This window comes from Puma concolor, chromosome B1 (assembly GCF_028749965.1).
Source record: "Puma concolor isolate L17-30 chromosome B1, mPumCon1.1.hap2, whole genome shotgun sequence".
In the NCBI taxonomy this organism is placed as follows: Eukaryota; Metazoa; Chordata; class Mammalia; order Carnivora; family Felidae; genus Puma; species Puma concolor.
This window is the reverse complement of record NC_141670.1, coordinates 102,915,863-102,931,684: the sequence shown is the minus strand read 5'-3', so window position 1 is coordinate 102,931,684 and position 15,822 is coordinate 102,915,863. Positions and strand designations below refer to the sequence as shown.

At 38.0% G+C, this 15,822-nt stretch overlaps 1 protein-coding gene across 1 annotated transcript in view; it reads left to right on the top strand.

Annotated features, from left to right (window-relative positions):
• Positions 1 to 15,822, top strand: part of ADAD1 (adenosine deaminase domain containing 1) — a 110,461-nt gene that overhangs the window by 25,886 nt on the left and 68,753 nt on the right. The window contains exons 8-9 of the mRNA XM_025921310.2: positions 427 to 597; positions 3,316 to 3,545. Of these exons, the coding sequence (XP_025777095.2) occupies positions 427 to 597; positions 3,316 to 3,545 (401 nt within the window). The remainder of the gene's footprint in view (positions 1 to 426; positions 598 to 3,315; positions 3,546 to 15,822) is intronic.

Sequence of the window (15,822 nt, the reverse complement as noted above, 5' to 3'; positions counted from 1 at the left end):
AAGAAACAGGAACCACAGTTGTTTGTCTGTTTTGTCAGGAAGAGGAAATAGAAATAAGACAGAATATTGACACCTCATGCAGGAGGCTGAGAACAGAACTTGTGAGAAAAGGAGGAATCAGTGGAGAAATGTGTATTTTGCAGGATATGACAGTTGCAGACTCAAATGTGAAATGAATGGAGTGGTAGTCAAGGAATGGTGCTTTAAGGCAAATCACATGGCAGACTGGGCTCCAGCTGAGGAGTTCTCATACAGTTTAACTCTTCACTAAAAAAGACTAAAGTTATTTTAGGAGCTCTTATCAGGTATCAAAACTTTCAATACATAGGGAGAGACATTGCTCACAACACATATATAGATATGATACTTAAGATATATAATTTAAAAAGTCTATTACTTGGTAAAGTTATAACCCCTTTATTTTAGGTACTTTTATAGACAACTTCTGCTCTTCTACAGCAAAAATCCTGCTATGATGGAAAAATCAGTATTTTGTACAGAGGCAGCTTCTAATCTACTCACTCTCAAACAGAATGTCAACATTTATCTCTATATGAACCAGTTGCCTAAAGGGTCAGCCCAGATTAAGTCACAATTGTAAGTATTATGGAAGTTATTTCTCAAAGCAGTGAGGATGTCTATGTCATATATTCTGAATACATAACAGCAATAGGACAAGTAACTTCGTATCTATCCTTGTTCTCCCTCTGCCTTGAGGTGTTATTTGTGGCTAGCTAGAGGCCACAGATTCTTTCTCCCTCCCCTCCACTTAATCTCCTCTACCTTACCACTTTCTTTCTATGCTGTTGAAAATTTCCTTTCAAGTTTGAAGACTTCATAAACAGTAGGGAAGCATGGATTTATGCACTCTTCACATGTTATTACAGAATCAAGAAATGCAGTTTGCTTTTCTGGTCGATCTGTGGCCAAAACTTCATTATCTTGATGAATGGGTAGCATCAGAAATTTAAACAGTACAGACACGCACAAAGGAGAAAGCAAAATTCACTTCAAGTCTCACCATATAGAGATAATAATGGTTAATATTTTGTTAAAAATTCGTACAGTTATACCTTTGAAAACAAGGGCAAGGAGTATTCCTGGAGGGAAAATTCAAGAAAAACTATTTTACATTTTTTTTTTAATTTTTTTTTTTTTGAACGTTTATTTATTTTTGGGACAGAGAGAGACAGAGCATGAATGGGGGAGGGGCAGAGAGAGAGGGAGACACAGAATTGGAAACAGGCTCCAGGCTCTGAGCCATCAGCCCAGAGCCCGATGCGGGGCTCGAACTCACGGAGTGCGAGATCGTGACCTGGCTGAAGTCGGACGCTTAACCAACTGCGCCACCCAGGCGCCCCTTTTTTTTTTTTTTTTTAGATTTTTTTTTTTTTTTGAACGTTTATTTATTTTTGGGACAGAGAGAGACAGAGCATGAACGGGGGAGGGGCAGAGAGAGAGGGAGACACAGAATTGGAAACAGGCTCCAGGCTCTGAGCCATCAGCCCAGAGCCCGTATTTTACATTTTTTAACACATTTTATTGGAAAAGATCTTGAACACAAATTGTCAGGATTTTTTTTTTTCATTCTCTTTGTAGTTTAAAAAAATATTCATACAGAAAAAGAAAATAACTTAGGAACTGTGGTAGGAACAAAAATTAGGTATTCATTTGATTTTAAGGGACACAAAGAAAGTAAAAAGAATTTATCTTTGCCAGAAGCTCTAAATATGGTTAATTTATGTTTGGTATTAATCTTGTAGAACTATGTTACTCCATTCCTACCTTGCTTTGGTTTTGCATCTATTTCTGTTCGTGAAATTAAATGAACACTGGCAAGTTAAACATGTCTGAAAAAAATTCTATTATTTTAAATAATAAAATTTATTATTTTGAGAGAGAGCATGCATGTGCGAGCAGGGGAGGGGCAGAGAGAGAGAGACAGAATCCCAAGTAGGCTCCACGATGTCACCACAGAGCCCGATGTGGGCTTGAACTCACAAACTGTGAGATCATGACCTGAGCCAAAATCAAGAGTCAGATGCTTAACTGACTGAGCCACCCAGATGCCCCCCGTTCTTTTTTTATTTTTTTTAATTTTTTTAATGTTTGTTTATTTTTGAGAGAGAGAGAGAGAGAGAGAGACATAGAGCACTAGTGGGGGAGGGGCAGAGAGAGGGAGACACAGAATCCGAAGCAGGCTCCAGGCTCTGAACTGTCAGCACAGAGCCCAACACCAGGCTCGAACCCCTGTGAGATCATGACGTGAGCCTAAGTCGGACACTTAACCGACTGAGTCACCCAGGTACCCCACATACATGCTTCTTTATTAACACATCAAATAGCAAGATTTAGTGGAAAGGTCTAATAACTAATATAATTCTATTATACATTCTATTATAATTTTGAAGTAGTGATTAGTAAACATTATTCTGAGCTATCTACAGCAACTGTAATGTGATATAAAAGTATCTGTGATTTCTATTGGAGACAAATTCATATGTACAGCTGATGCTTTTCCGGTTTATTGCTTATATTATGGAAGAAATGAATAAATTTCAGTTAGATATATTAAAAAAGATGTATTTTTTCCCCACTCACATTTATGAATACCAGATTAGGAATCCCAGTTTGTTTCACTTAGCATAATACTCTCCAGTTCCATCCACGTTGCTACAAAGGGCCATATTTCATTCTTTCTCATTGCCACGTAGTACTCCATTGTGTATATAAACCACAATTTCTTTATCCATTTATCAGTTGATGGACATTTAGGGTTTGAACTCATGGACTACAAGATTATGACCCAAGCCAAAATCAGATGCTCAACCGACTGAGCCACCCAGGCACCCACCCCCAGTTCTTAAGTACATAAAGATTTTTTAAAGTTTTAATTTAAATTCCAGTGTAATATTAGTTTCTGGGGTGCAGTATAGTGATTCACAATTTCCATTCAGCATGCAGTGTTCATCACAAGTGCACTTCTTAATCCCTATCACCTATTTATTCCATCCCCCCATCCACCTACACTCTGGTAACCATCATTCTCTACAGTTAACATTCTGTTTCTTTGTTTGCCCCCCCACCTTTTCTCACCTTTGCTCATTTGTTTTGTTAAAACACTAATTGAGCTTAAATTCCACGTCTGAGTGAGATCACCTGGTATTTTTCTTTTTCTGACTGACTTTCACTTAGCATAATACTCTCTAGCTCCATCTGTGTTGCTGCAAATGGCAAGATTTTGTTCTTCTTTATGGCTGAGTAATATTCCACTGTTTTTTTTTTTTTAAAGGGATAAAACTTTTCTTTTTCTAGGCGTCTTAATCCACATTCTATATCTGCATTTGAAGCCAATGAAGAGCTGAGTCTCCATGTGGCTGTTGAAGGCAAAATTTATCTGACTATCTACTGTCCTGCAGATGTTGTTAATAGAGTAAGCAGTATGTCTTCAAGTGACAAATTGACAAGATGGGAAGTGCTTGGTGTACAGGGAGCATTGCTGAGTCACTTTATACAGCCAGTTTATATCAGCAGTATACTTGTTGGTGAGTGGGATTTCAGTACCTCCTGACCTCTTTTACTAAGTAAATATATTAATCAGTGTAAAACCAGATTTTTGCACTCTTGAGCCTTTATTTAAGGTAAAAAACACATTCACTGTTTTGTTGAGATTTTCATTTCATGGTAGCTTATAATCATACTTAGTATAATATGACTTCTACTTTCTTATCAGGAGGAGAAAAATTAATATTTTAAATTAGCCACTTAGATATATTATACCTTAGATACATTATACCTTGAACTTATACTTTTGTTTGCACAATATTTAATTATTTTTCCTTTTCTTTTAGAAAAAGGTGTTTCCTTGAACTTCTCAAATCTAAAAGTTTGTCTTTAGTTATCCTTGAAGTAAGAAAAAATATTAAGTGCCCATTTTGGGTTTTTTCCTACCTTTTTCATGCATTTGGTTATGATCTGGATCCTTTAAATTGGTCAAATGAGTAGGAAGTAGCTAGAGCACAAGATAAATAACGTGAATTAGCAATTTACTTTTTTCTGTGGTGGGAGGTATTACAGAATGCTGTACTTATATTTTAATGGTTATTTCAGGCATTATTTCAATAAACAGTTTTGGGGCTCAGTTTTATAGTTTTCATAAAGCCCTAGGTATTGCAAAACTTTAATTCCCTTGTGAAACACTTTAAATTATACTGTTACTTGGTTCTTCTTTGCTTACCATTTTTAATAACAGTTGCATGTACAAGCTTTAGATCCTCACATGGGTAAAATTTTTGTTTTTAGTGGTACTATTTCTTATATTTTTTTCTTGTTTTTTTTTTTGTTTGTTTGTTTAGATATACCATTTCTTAGAAATTTCTCTTACAGGTAAAACTTTTTCAGTTCCATGTGTATATAAGATTCTGTATTTTCTTCCTATTTTTGTTTGGCTTTAATAAATTGTAAAAAGGAAAATGATTATTTATTTTCCTTTTTTTAATTTTCTAATATTAACCTTATTTTCTTTGTATAGGAAATACATTATTTGATTCACAATTCAAAAGATTCAGGAGGGTTTTCAGTAAAGCTTCCCTCCCATCCTAGTGCCCCAGGCACCCAATTTACTTCTGTGGCATTCATTGTTACTAGTTTTTTGTTTTTCTTTCCAAAGATAGTTTATGCTTATAGAAATAAATGAATACATTCTTTCCTTTTTCTTCTCTTTTCTTTTCTTTTCTATTCTGTATTTTATGTGAATAGATGATAACAGCTCATATTGTTTGCATCTTTTTTCATTTAATAATGTATCTTGGAAGTTTTTCCATGTTGAGTATGTAAAGAATTTCCTCATTATTCGTGGCTCACTGTGTAATATTTCCTTGTATAAATGTATCATAATTTATTTAACCATTTTTAGGTTGTGGTAATTTTAGGTTGTTTGTAGGGTGGTTTGTTTTTTTTTTTTTTTTTTTTTTTTTTTTTGCCACTGCCAAAATGCTACAGTGAATGACCTTTTTATATTTATTATTTATGCATGTAAAATATATTACTAAGATGAATTCCTGGAAGTACAATTGCAGGCAAAGAAGTATGCATTAGCAGTTTTGAAAAATATTACTAAGTTACCCTCCAAATCATATTGCCCCTGGTAAATATGGCAGTGCCTGCTATTCTTACCCTCAAAAGTGCTTACTTCTAAATCTACTTTTTCCAAATACATATTCATATAGATGATACATTTCTTAGATTTAATTTAGTTACCAAGGTTCTTTGCAATATTTTCTTTTAGTCAGGTCAGATACTCTCTCAGACACTTAAACTTTCCTCAGTCTCGTTTAAGAAAGGCTCTTTTTCTTTTTGAATGTCTATTAAGTATCTAAGAATTATCTATGCTTTCTCTAGAATCATAGCTTTCTTTGACTCTGATGAAGAAGGTATTTTAAAATATGTCATTTATATGACATAACTCCATACTATATTTAGTTTCTCAAAAGGATGGATATAGGTTCTTGTAAAATTACTTGGAATTTAGCTAGTGGTTGGGGCGCCTGGGTGGCTCAGTCTGTTGGGCGTCTGACTTTGGTTCAGGTCATGATCTCACAGCTTTTGAGTTTGAGCCCCACATTGGGCTCTGTGCTGACAGCTCAGAGCCTGGAGCCTGCTTTGGATTCTGTGTTTCCCTCTCTCTGTCTACCCCTCCTCCGCTCATGCTCTCTCTCTATCTCAAAAATAAATAAACAATAAAAAACATTTTTTTAATTAAAAAAAAAAGAATTTAGCTAGTGGTTTAGGATAGGAACTTAAAAATTAAATCTTGTCATTTTGAGTTCATCTTGCACCTAGCAATGGGGAACACCAGGTAATGATAAAACACTATATAAGACTTTGTAAAATTGTTTCTGCTCTCTTTTCTTGGCATCTTTGTGGGACACATCTAAAGCTAACTGATGTTCTGTCTAGTATAGTCTAAATGATTTTAATGTGTATAAGTTTGTAACAAAGGCACATTTTTGGATTTCTTATGATCTCTATTTTGTGTCTGGTGGAGGAGGTAGGAAGTTTTGAGGCAGAGGAATATACATTTTAAAAGAGCACCATTGGGTGATTCTTATACAGATGATGTGAATGGCTCTTTGAGACATACTCATTTAAAGTGTCCGTACACTAAAAGAATGTGATTTGGAGAGCTAAAAGAATCCTGAGTTCACTGAACTGTATTAGTAGTCTAGTATAGCTGCTCACTTAATAATAAACTCTTTTTATGTCATTCCTGATAGAGGATCATCTGACCTTAGTTTAAAAGCATCTAGTAATGTGGAGCATAGGATTTAAAGCCAATCTCTTCTATTAATTGAATAGCTCCAATTGTTTTAAAAACGAATTTCTCCGTATTTAGAATTTAAATTTACTTCCCTTTAATTAAATCTAGTTCTTTGAGAATAGTGACCTCATCCCATTCTCTTTTAATAAGTCTCATGAAAGTTTTTACAGTTCTTTATTTTGATTCTTAAAAACCTAATTTACTAGATCAGTTACCAATGGAGAGTATTATATTTTAAGACTTATTTAACATTTTAAAAAGTTTACAGAAACAAATTTTATGTTCTAGATATTGTCAGATATTTATCATTTTATGGTAGTATTCTTTTTCTTTTTTAGGAAAAAATCTTAGACTTGCATTTAAAAAGACATTTACTATTATTTGAATAGAAAGCAATCCAGACTAATATGGAAGAAATTTCACTTTGCTTAGGTACTTAAAAACAACTGGATTTATATTTTCAAGGTTTTTAAGATATATTTTGCAAATTTGTTATTCTGTTAAGATAAGGTCATCTGTCTAAACATTTCAAGAGTGTTTGTCCAGAGGTATTCCCATCCAGGAGTGCTTTTCATATGCTGATTTGAATTGTACATTTGGATTATAAAGAATACTAATTGCTGATTCCCTCCTGGTGAAACTGTTTTAAACATAGATTTAAACATTTCATAACCTTAGAGATTATGTTACTCCTTTTTTTTTTTTTTTAAGATTAGTGATTGGAGGTTCACAATGTTAATAAAAGACTTGCCCAAAATCATTCAGTTTGCCTATTGGCAGAGCCAAGACTCAAACCTAGTCTTATAACTTCTCATGCTGGTGCTTTTTTTTATTAAATTGAGCTCTGACAGCTTTGTCTGAGCATAGCCAGTGACTAGAATTTCACTGCTATGTCTCTTAAACTTGATGGTCTTGAAGGCAGATGCTATGCCACACTCATCTTGGTCTGGATTATGTTCCCTAGCACAAATGTAAATGTTTCATGAATAAATGGTTTGAGTCAGCATGTTTTATTGTTGAAAGTGCTTTTATTTTTCTACTTAAAACATATTCTGCCTGGAACAGTTAAAAAATAATTTTTTTTTTTAAAATTCTTTGCTCTTGTTATATTTGATGATCATCTGGGAAGCTTTTAAAATAATATGGGAATTAAGCATTGGTATTAATATTCCAATCCCTAGTGATTCTAATGTGCATCTAGAATTGATAATTATTGCTTTCTGGTAATCTAATCTTTTATATTCCTTTTTCATCAAGTATTTATTGAGCCACCTACTAAATGCTAGGTGCTGTGTACTGTTGTGTTACCCTTAGTGGTGCCCTTTGTGTAAAATACAGAGTGAGTGTTATGAATACACACACAGGATGCTTCTTGCCTTATGTCTTCTTCTAGCCACATATTTGTGTTTCACAGGAACGTGATTTGTTTTCTCCAGATGTTCTGTGGTATATGGGTGCTGGTGGTAACAATGTAATGCTTCAGAATAATTACAATGTTCCAGATGTGGTAGGACCAGTGCACAGTTCTCTAATGTTTGATTTAGATACTTCATTCTTATTCATGCAGCTTCAGTTTTTATTAGCTACTTCAGGAACCATTTCTTTTTTTTTTTTTTAATATATGTAATTTATTGTCAAATTGGTTTCCATACAACACCCAGTGCTCATCCCAAAAGATGCCCTCTTCAATGCCCATCACCTACCCTTCCCTCTCTCCCACCCCCCCATCAACCCTCAGTTTGTTCTCAGTTTTTAAGAGTCTCTTATGCTTTGGCTCTCTCCCACTCTAACCTCTATTTTTTTTTCCTTCCCCTCCCCCATGGGTTTCTATTAAGTTTCTCAGGATCCACATAAGAGTGGACACATATGGTATCTGTCTTTCTCTGTATGGCTTATTTCACTTAGCATCACACTCTCCAGTTCCATCCACATTGCTACAAAGGGCCATATTTCATTCTTTCTCATTGCCACGTAGTACTCCATTGTGTATATAAACCACAATTTCTTTATCCATTCATCAGTTGATGGACATTTAGGCTTTTTCTACAATTTGGCTATTGTTGAGAGTGCTGCTATAAACTTGGGGTACAAGTGCCCCTATGCATCAGTACTCCTGTATCCCTTGGGTAAATTCCTAGCAATGCTACTGCTGGGTCATAGGGTAGGTCTATTTTTAATTTTCTGAGGAAGCTCCACAAGGTTTACAGGAACCATTTCTATTGATTTACATTACACTTATGGTAGATTATGCTCCTGAGAATCTTTTCTGTATAAAAAGCTGTCAAGTTGGGGCGCCTGAGTGGCTCAGTCGGTTGAGTATCTGACTTTGGCTCAGGTCATGATCTCACGGTCTGTGGGTTCAAGCCCCATGTCAGGCTCTGTGCTGACAGCTCTGAGCCTAGAGCCTGCTTCAGATTCTGTGTCTCTTTCTCTCTGCCCCTCCCCTACTCATGCTCTGTCTCTCTCTCTCTGTCAAAAATAAATAAAAATTTATTTATTTATTTATTTATTTATTTATTTATTTATTTATTTATTTATTTTAATATATGAAATTTATTGTCAAATTGGTTTCCATACAACACCCAGTGCTCATCCCAAAAGGTGCCCTACTCAATACCCATCACCCACCCTCCCCTCCCTCCCACCCCCCATCAACCGTCAGTTTGTTCTCAGTTTTTAACAGTCTTTTATGCTTTCGCTCTCTCCCACTCTAACCTCTTTTTTTGTGTGTGTGCGATTTATTTATTTATTTATTTATTTATTTATTTATTTATTTATTTATTTTTATATATGAAATTTATTGTCAAATTGGTTTCCATACAACACCCAGTGCTCATCCCAAAAGGTGCCCTCCTCAATACCCATCACCCACCCTCTCCTCCCTCCCACCCCCCATCAACCCTTAGTTTGTTCTCAGTTCTCAACAGTCTCTTATGCTTTGGCTCTCTCCCACTCTAACCTCTTTTTTTTTTTTTTTTTTCCTTCCCCTGCCCCATGGGTTCCTGTTAAGTTTCTCAGGATCCACATAAGAGTGAAACCATATGGTATCTGTCTTTCTCTGTATGGCTTATTTCACTTAGCATCACACTCTCCAGTTCCATCCACGTTGCTACAAAAGGCCATATTTCATTTTTTCTCATTGCCACGTAGTATTCCATTGTGTATATAAACCACAATTTCTTTATCCATTCATCAGTTGATGGACATTTAGGCTCTTTCCATAATTTGGCTATTGTTGAGAGTGCTGCTATGAACATTGGGGTACAAGTGCCCCTATGCATCAGTACTCCTGTGTCCCTTGGATAAATTCCTAGCAGTGCTATTGCTGGGTCATAGGGTAGGTCTATTTTTAATTTTCTTTTTTTTTTTTTTTTTTTTTAATTTTTTTTTTTCAACGTTTATTTATTTTTGGGACAGAGAGAGACAGAGCATGAACGGGGGAGGGGCAGAGAGAGAGGGAGACACAGAATCGGAAACAGGCTCCAGGCTCCGAGCCATCAGCCCAGAGCCTGACGCGGGGCTCGAACTCACAGACCGCGAGATCGTGACCTGGCTGAGGTCGGACGCTTAACCGACTGCGCCACCCAGGCGCCCCAATATTTTTAATTTTCTGAGGAACCTCCACACTGCTTTCCAGAGCGGCTGCACCAGTTTGCATTCCCACCAACAGTGCAAGAGGGTTCCCGTTTCTCCACATCCTCTCCAGCATCTATAGTCTCCTGATTTGTTCATTTTGGCCACTCTGACTGGCGTGAGGTGATACCTGAGTGTGGTTTTGATTTGTATTTCCCTGATAAGGAGCGATGCTGAACATCTTTTCATGTGCCTGTTGGCCATCCGGATGTCTTCTTTAGAGATGTGTCTATTCATGTTTTCTGCCCATTTCTTCACTGGGTTATTTGTTTTTCGGGTGTGGAGTTTGGTGAGCTCTTTATAGATTTTGGATACTAGCCCTTTGTCCGATATGTCATTTGCAAATATCTTTTCCCATTCCGTTGGTTGCCTTTTAGTTTTGTTGGTTGTTTCCTTTGCTGTGCAGAAGCTTTTAATCTTCATAAGGTCCCAGTAATTCACTTTTGCTTTTAATTCCCTTGCCTTTGGGGATGTGTGGAGTAAGAGATTGCTACGGCTGAGGTCAGAGAGGTCTTTTCCTGCTTTCTCCTCTAGGGTTTGGATGGTTTCCTGTCTCACATTCAGGTCCTTTATCCATTTTGAGTTTATTTTTGTGAATGGTGTGAGAAAGTGGTCTAGTTTCAACCTTCTGCATGTTGCTGTCCAGTTCTCCCAGCACCATTTGTTAAAGAGACTGTCTTTTTTCCATTGGATGTTCTTTCCTGCTTTGTCAAAGATGAGTTGGCCATACGTTTGTGGGTCTAGTTCTGGGGTTTCTATTCTATTCCATTGGTCTATGTGTCTGTTTTTGTGCCAATACCATGCAGTCTTGATGATGACAGCTTTGTAGTAGAGGCTAAAGTCTGGGATTGTGATGCCTCCTGCTTTGGTCTTCTTCTTCAAAATTACTTTGGCTATTTGGGGCCTTTTGTGGTTCCATATGAATTTTAGAACTGCTTGTTCTAGTTTCGAGAAGAATGCTGGTGCAATTTTGATTGGGATTGCACTGAATGTGTAGATAGCTTTGGGTAGTATTGACATTTTGACAATATTTATTCTTCCAATCCATGAGCAGGGAATGTCTTTCCATTTCTTTATATCTTCTTCAATTACCTTCATAAGCTTTCTATAGTTTTCAGCATACAGATCTTTTACATCTTTGGTTAGATTTATTCCTAGGTATTTTATGCTTCTTGGTGCAACTGTGAATGGGATCAGTTTCTTTATTTGTCTTTCTGTTGCTTCATTGTTAGTGTATAAGAATGCAACTGATTTCTGTACATTGATTTTGTATCCTGCAACTTTGATGAATTCATGTATCAGTTCTAGCAGACTTTTGGTGGAGTCTGTCGGATTTTCCATGTATAATATCATGTCATCTGCAAAAAGCGAAAGCTTGACTTCATCTTTGCCAATTTTGATGCCTTTGATTTCCTTTTGTTGTCTGATTGCTGATGCTAGAACTTCCAGCACTATGTTAAACAACAGCGGTGAGAGTGGGCATCCCTGTCGTGTTCCTGATCTCAGGGAAAAAGCTCTCAGTTTTTCCCCGTTGAGGATGATGTTAGCTGTGGGCTTTTCATAAATGGCTTTTATGATCTTTAAGTATGTTCCTTCTATCCCGACTTTCTCAAGGGTTTTTATTAAGAAAGGGTGCTGGATTTTGTCAAAGGCCTTTTCTGCATCGATTGACAGGATCATATGGTTCTTCTCTTTTTTTTTTGTTAATGTGATGTATCACGTTGATGGATTTGCGAATGTTGAACCAGCCCTGCATCCCAGGAATGAATCCCACTTGATCATGGTGAATAATTCTTTTTATATGCCATTGAATTCGATTTGCTAGTATCTTATTGAGAATTTTTGCATCCATATTCATCAGGGATATTGGCCTGTAGTTCTCTTTTTTTACTGGGTCTCTGTCTGGTTTAGGAATCAAAGTAATACTGGCTTCATAGAATGAGTCTGGAAGTTTTCCTTCCCTTTCTATTTCTTGGAATAGCTTGAGAAGGATAGGTATTATCTCTGCTTTAAACGTCTGGTAGAACTCCCCTGGGAAGCCATCTGGTCCTGGACTCTTATTTGTTGGGAGATTTTTGATAACCGATTCAATTTCTTTGCTGGTTATGGGTCTGTTCAAGCTTTCTATTTCCTCCTGATTGAGTTTTGGAAGCGTGTGGGTGTTTAGGAATATGTCCATTTCTTCCAGGTTGTCCAATTTGTTGGCATATAATTTTTCATAGTATTCCCTGATAATTGTTTGTATCTCTGAGGGATTGGTTGTAATAATTCCATTTTCATTCATGATTTTATCTATTGGCATCATCTCCCTTTTCTTTTTGAGAAGCCTGGCTAGAGGTTTGTCAATTTTGTTTATTTTTTCAAAAAACCAACTCTTGGTTTCGTTGATCTGCTCTACAGTTTTTTTAGATTCTATATTGTTTATTTCTGCTCTGATCTTTATTATTTCTCTTCTTCTGCTGGGTTTAGGCTCTCTTTGCTGTTCTGCTTCTATTTCCTTTAGGTGTGCTGTTAGATTTTGTATTTGGGATTTTTCTTGTTTCTTGAGATAGGCCTGGATTGCAATGTATTTTCCTCTCAGGACTGCCTTTGCTGCATCCCAAAGCGTTTGGATTGTTGTATTTTCATTTTCGTTTGTTTCCATATATTTTTTAATTTCTTCTCTAATTGCCTGGTTGACCCACTCATTCGTTGGTAGGGTGTTCTTTAACCTCCATGCTTTTGGAGGTTTTCCAGACTTTTTCCTGTGGTTGATTTCAGGCTTCATAGCATTGTGGTCTCAAAGTATGCATGGTATGATTTCAATTCTTGTAAACTTATGAAGGGCTGTTTTGTGACCCAGTATATGATCTATCTTGGACAATGTTCCATGTGCACTCGAGAAGAAAGTATATTCTGTTGCTTTGGGATGCAGAGTTCTAAATATATCTGTCAAGTCCATCTGATCCAATGTCTCATTCAGGGCCCTTGTTTCTTTATTGACCGTGTGTCTAGATGATCTATCCATTTCTGTAAGTGGGGTGTTAAAGTCCCCTGCAATTACCACATTCTTATCAATAAGGTTGCTTATGTTTATGAGTAATTGTTTTATATATTTGGGGGCTCCGGTATTTGGCACATAGACATTTATAATTGTTAGCTCTTCCTGATGGATAGACCCTGTAATTATTATATAATGTCCTTCTTCATCTCTTGTTACAGCCTTTATTTTATTTTATTTTTTGTATTTATTTTTGGGACAGAGAGAGACAGAGCATGAACGGGGGAGGGGCAGAGAGCGAGGGAGACACAGAATCGGAAACAGGCTCCAGGTTCTGAGCCATCAGCCCAGAGCCTGACGCGGGGCTCGAACTCACGGACCGCGAGATCGTGACCTGGCTGAAGTCGGACGCTTAACCGACTGCGCCACCCAGGCGCCCCTCTTGTTACAGCCTTTAATTTAAAGTCTAGTTTGTCTGATATAAGTATGGCTACTCCAGCTTTCTTTTGGCTTCCAGTAGCATGATAAATAGTTCTCCATCCCCTCACTCTCAATCTAAAGGTGTCCTCAGGTCTAAAATGAGTCTCTTGTAGACAGCAAATAGATGGGTCTTGTTTTTTTTATCCATTCTGATACCCTATGTCTTTTGGTTGGCGCATTTAATCCATTTACATTCAGTGTTATTATAGAAAGATATGGGTTTAGAGTCATTGTGATGTCTGTATGTTTTATGCTTGTAGTGATGTCTCTGGTACTTTGTCTCACAGGATCCCCCTTAGGATCTCTTGTAGGACTGGTTTAGTGGTGACAAATTCCTTCAGTTTTTGTTTGTTTGGGAAGACCTTTATCTCTCCTTCTAGTCTAAATGACAGACTTGCTGGATAAAGGATTCTCGGCTGCATATTTTTTCTGTTTAGCACACTGAAGATCTCGTGCCAATTCTTTCTGGCCTGCCAAGTTTCAAAAGAGAGATCAGTCACGAGTCTTATAGGTCTCCCTTTATATGTGAGGGCACGTTTATCCCTTGCTGCTTTCAGAATTTTCTCTTTATCCTTGTATTTTGCCAGTTTCACTATGATATGTCGTGCAGAAGATCGATTCAAGTTACGTCTGAAGGGAGTTTTCTGTGCCTCTTGGATTTCAATGCCTTTTTCCTTCCCCAGTTCAGGGAAGTTCTCAGCTATAATTTCTTCAAGTACCCCTTCAGCACCTTTCCCTCTCTCTTCCTCCTCTGGGATACCAATTATGCGTATATTATTTCTTTTTAGTGTATCACTTAGTTCTCTAATTTTCCCCTCATACTCCTGGATTTTTTTATCTCTCTTTCTCTCAGCTTCCTCTTTCCATAACTTTATCTTCTAGTTCACCTATTCTCTCCTCTGCCTCTTCAATCTGAGAAGTCGTCATTTCCATTTTGTTTTGCATTTCGTTTAAAGCGCTTTTCAGCTCCTCGTGACTGTTCCTTAGTCCCTTGATCTCTGTAGCAAGAGATTCTCTGCTGTCCTCTATACTGTTTTCCAGCCCAGCGATTAATTTTATGACTATTATTCTAAATTCACTTTCTGTTATATTATTTAAATCCTTTTTGATCAGTTCATTAGCTGTTGTTATTTCCTGGAGATTCTTCTGAGGGGAATTCTTCCGCTTGGTCATTTTGGATAGTCCCTGGAGTGGTGAGGACCTGCAGGGCACTTCCCCTGTGCTGTGGTGTATAACTGGAGTTGGTGGGCGGGGCCGCAGTCCGACCTGATGTGTGCCCCCAGCCCACTGCTGGGGCCACAGTCAGACTGGTGTGTGCCTTCTCTTCCCCTCTCCTAGGTGCAGGATTCACTGTGGGGTGGGGTGGCCCGTCTGGGCTACTTGCACACTGCCAGGCTTGTGATGCTGGGGATCTGGCGTCTTAGCTGGGGTGGGTAGGCAAGGTGCACGGGGGCAGGAGGGGCAGGCTTAGCTGGCTTCTCCTTAGGCGATCCACTTCAGGAGGGGCCCTGTGGCAGCGGGAGGGAGTCAGATCCGCTGCCGGAGGTTTGGCTCCACAGAAGCACAGAGTTGAGTGTTCGCGCAGAGCGAGCAAGTTCCCTGGCAGGAACTGGTTCCCTTTGGGATTTTGGCTGGGGGATGGGTGAGGGATTGGCGCTGGTGAACGCCTTTGTTCCCCAACAAACTGAGGTCTGTCGTCTGGGGGCTCAGCAACTCTCCCTCCCTTTGTCCTCCAGCCTTTCCGCTTTTTGAGCAGAGCTGTTCACTTATGACCTCCCAATTGCTAAGTCCCGCTTGCTGTCGGAACACACTCGTCCGGCCCCTCCACTTTTGCAAGCCAGACTCGGGGGCTCTGCTTGGCCTGCAGGCCGCCCCTCCGCCGGCTCCCTCCCACCAGTCCATGGAGCGTGCACCGCCTCGCTGCCCTTCCTACCCTCTTCCGTGGGCCTCTCATGTGCGCTTCGCTCCAGAGACTCCGTTCTGCTAATCCTCTGGCGGTTTTCTGGGTTATTTAGGCAGGTGTAGGTGGAATCTAAGTGATCAGCAGGACGCGCGGTGAGCCCAGCGTCGTCCTATGCCGCCATCTTCCCTCTCTCCTCCAAAAATAAATAAAAATTTTTTAAAAAAAGCTGTCATTTCAGGTCTGCTTCAATCTTTGATTAGATTTATTTTTTGACTTACCTTTCGAGTTTTATGTTGTTACTTTAGATGATTTTAAATAAATCAAACTTTTCCTATTATATGACATAATTTTAGAGCCGTATTTTTCCAGGAACAAGATTTAGTTTCAAGATAGAACCAAAACCACATCTTAGATTCAGTTAATAGTTAAAGCATACATATATAAGGGGGAAAAGTAAAATTTCTAGTATCAATATCCTTGATGTTTTCTATTAAATTATTGCTTTTA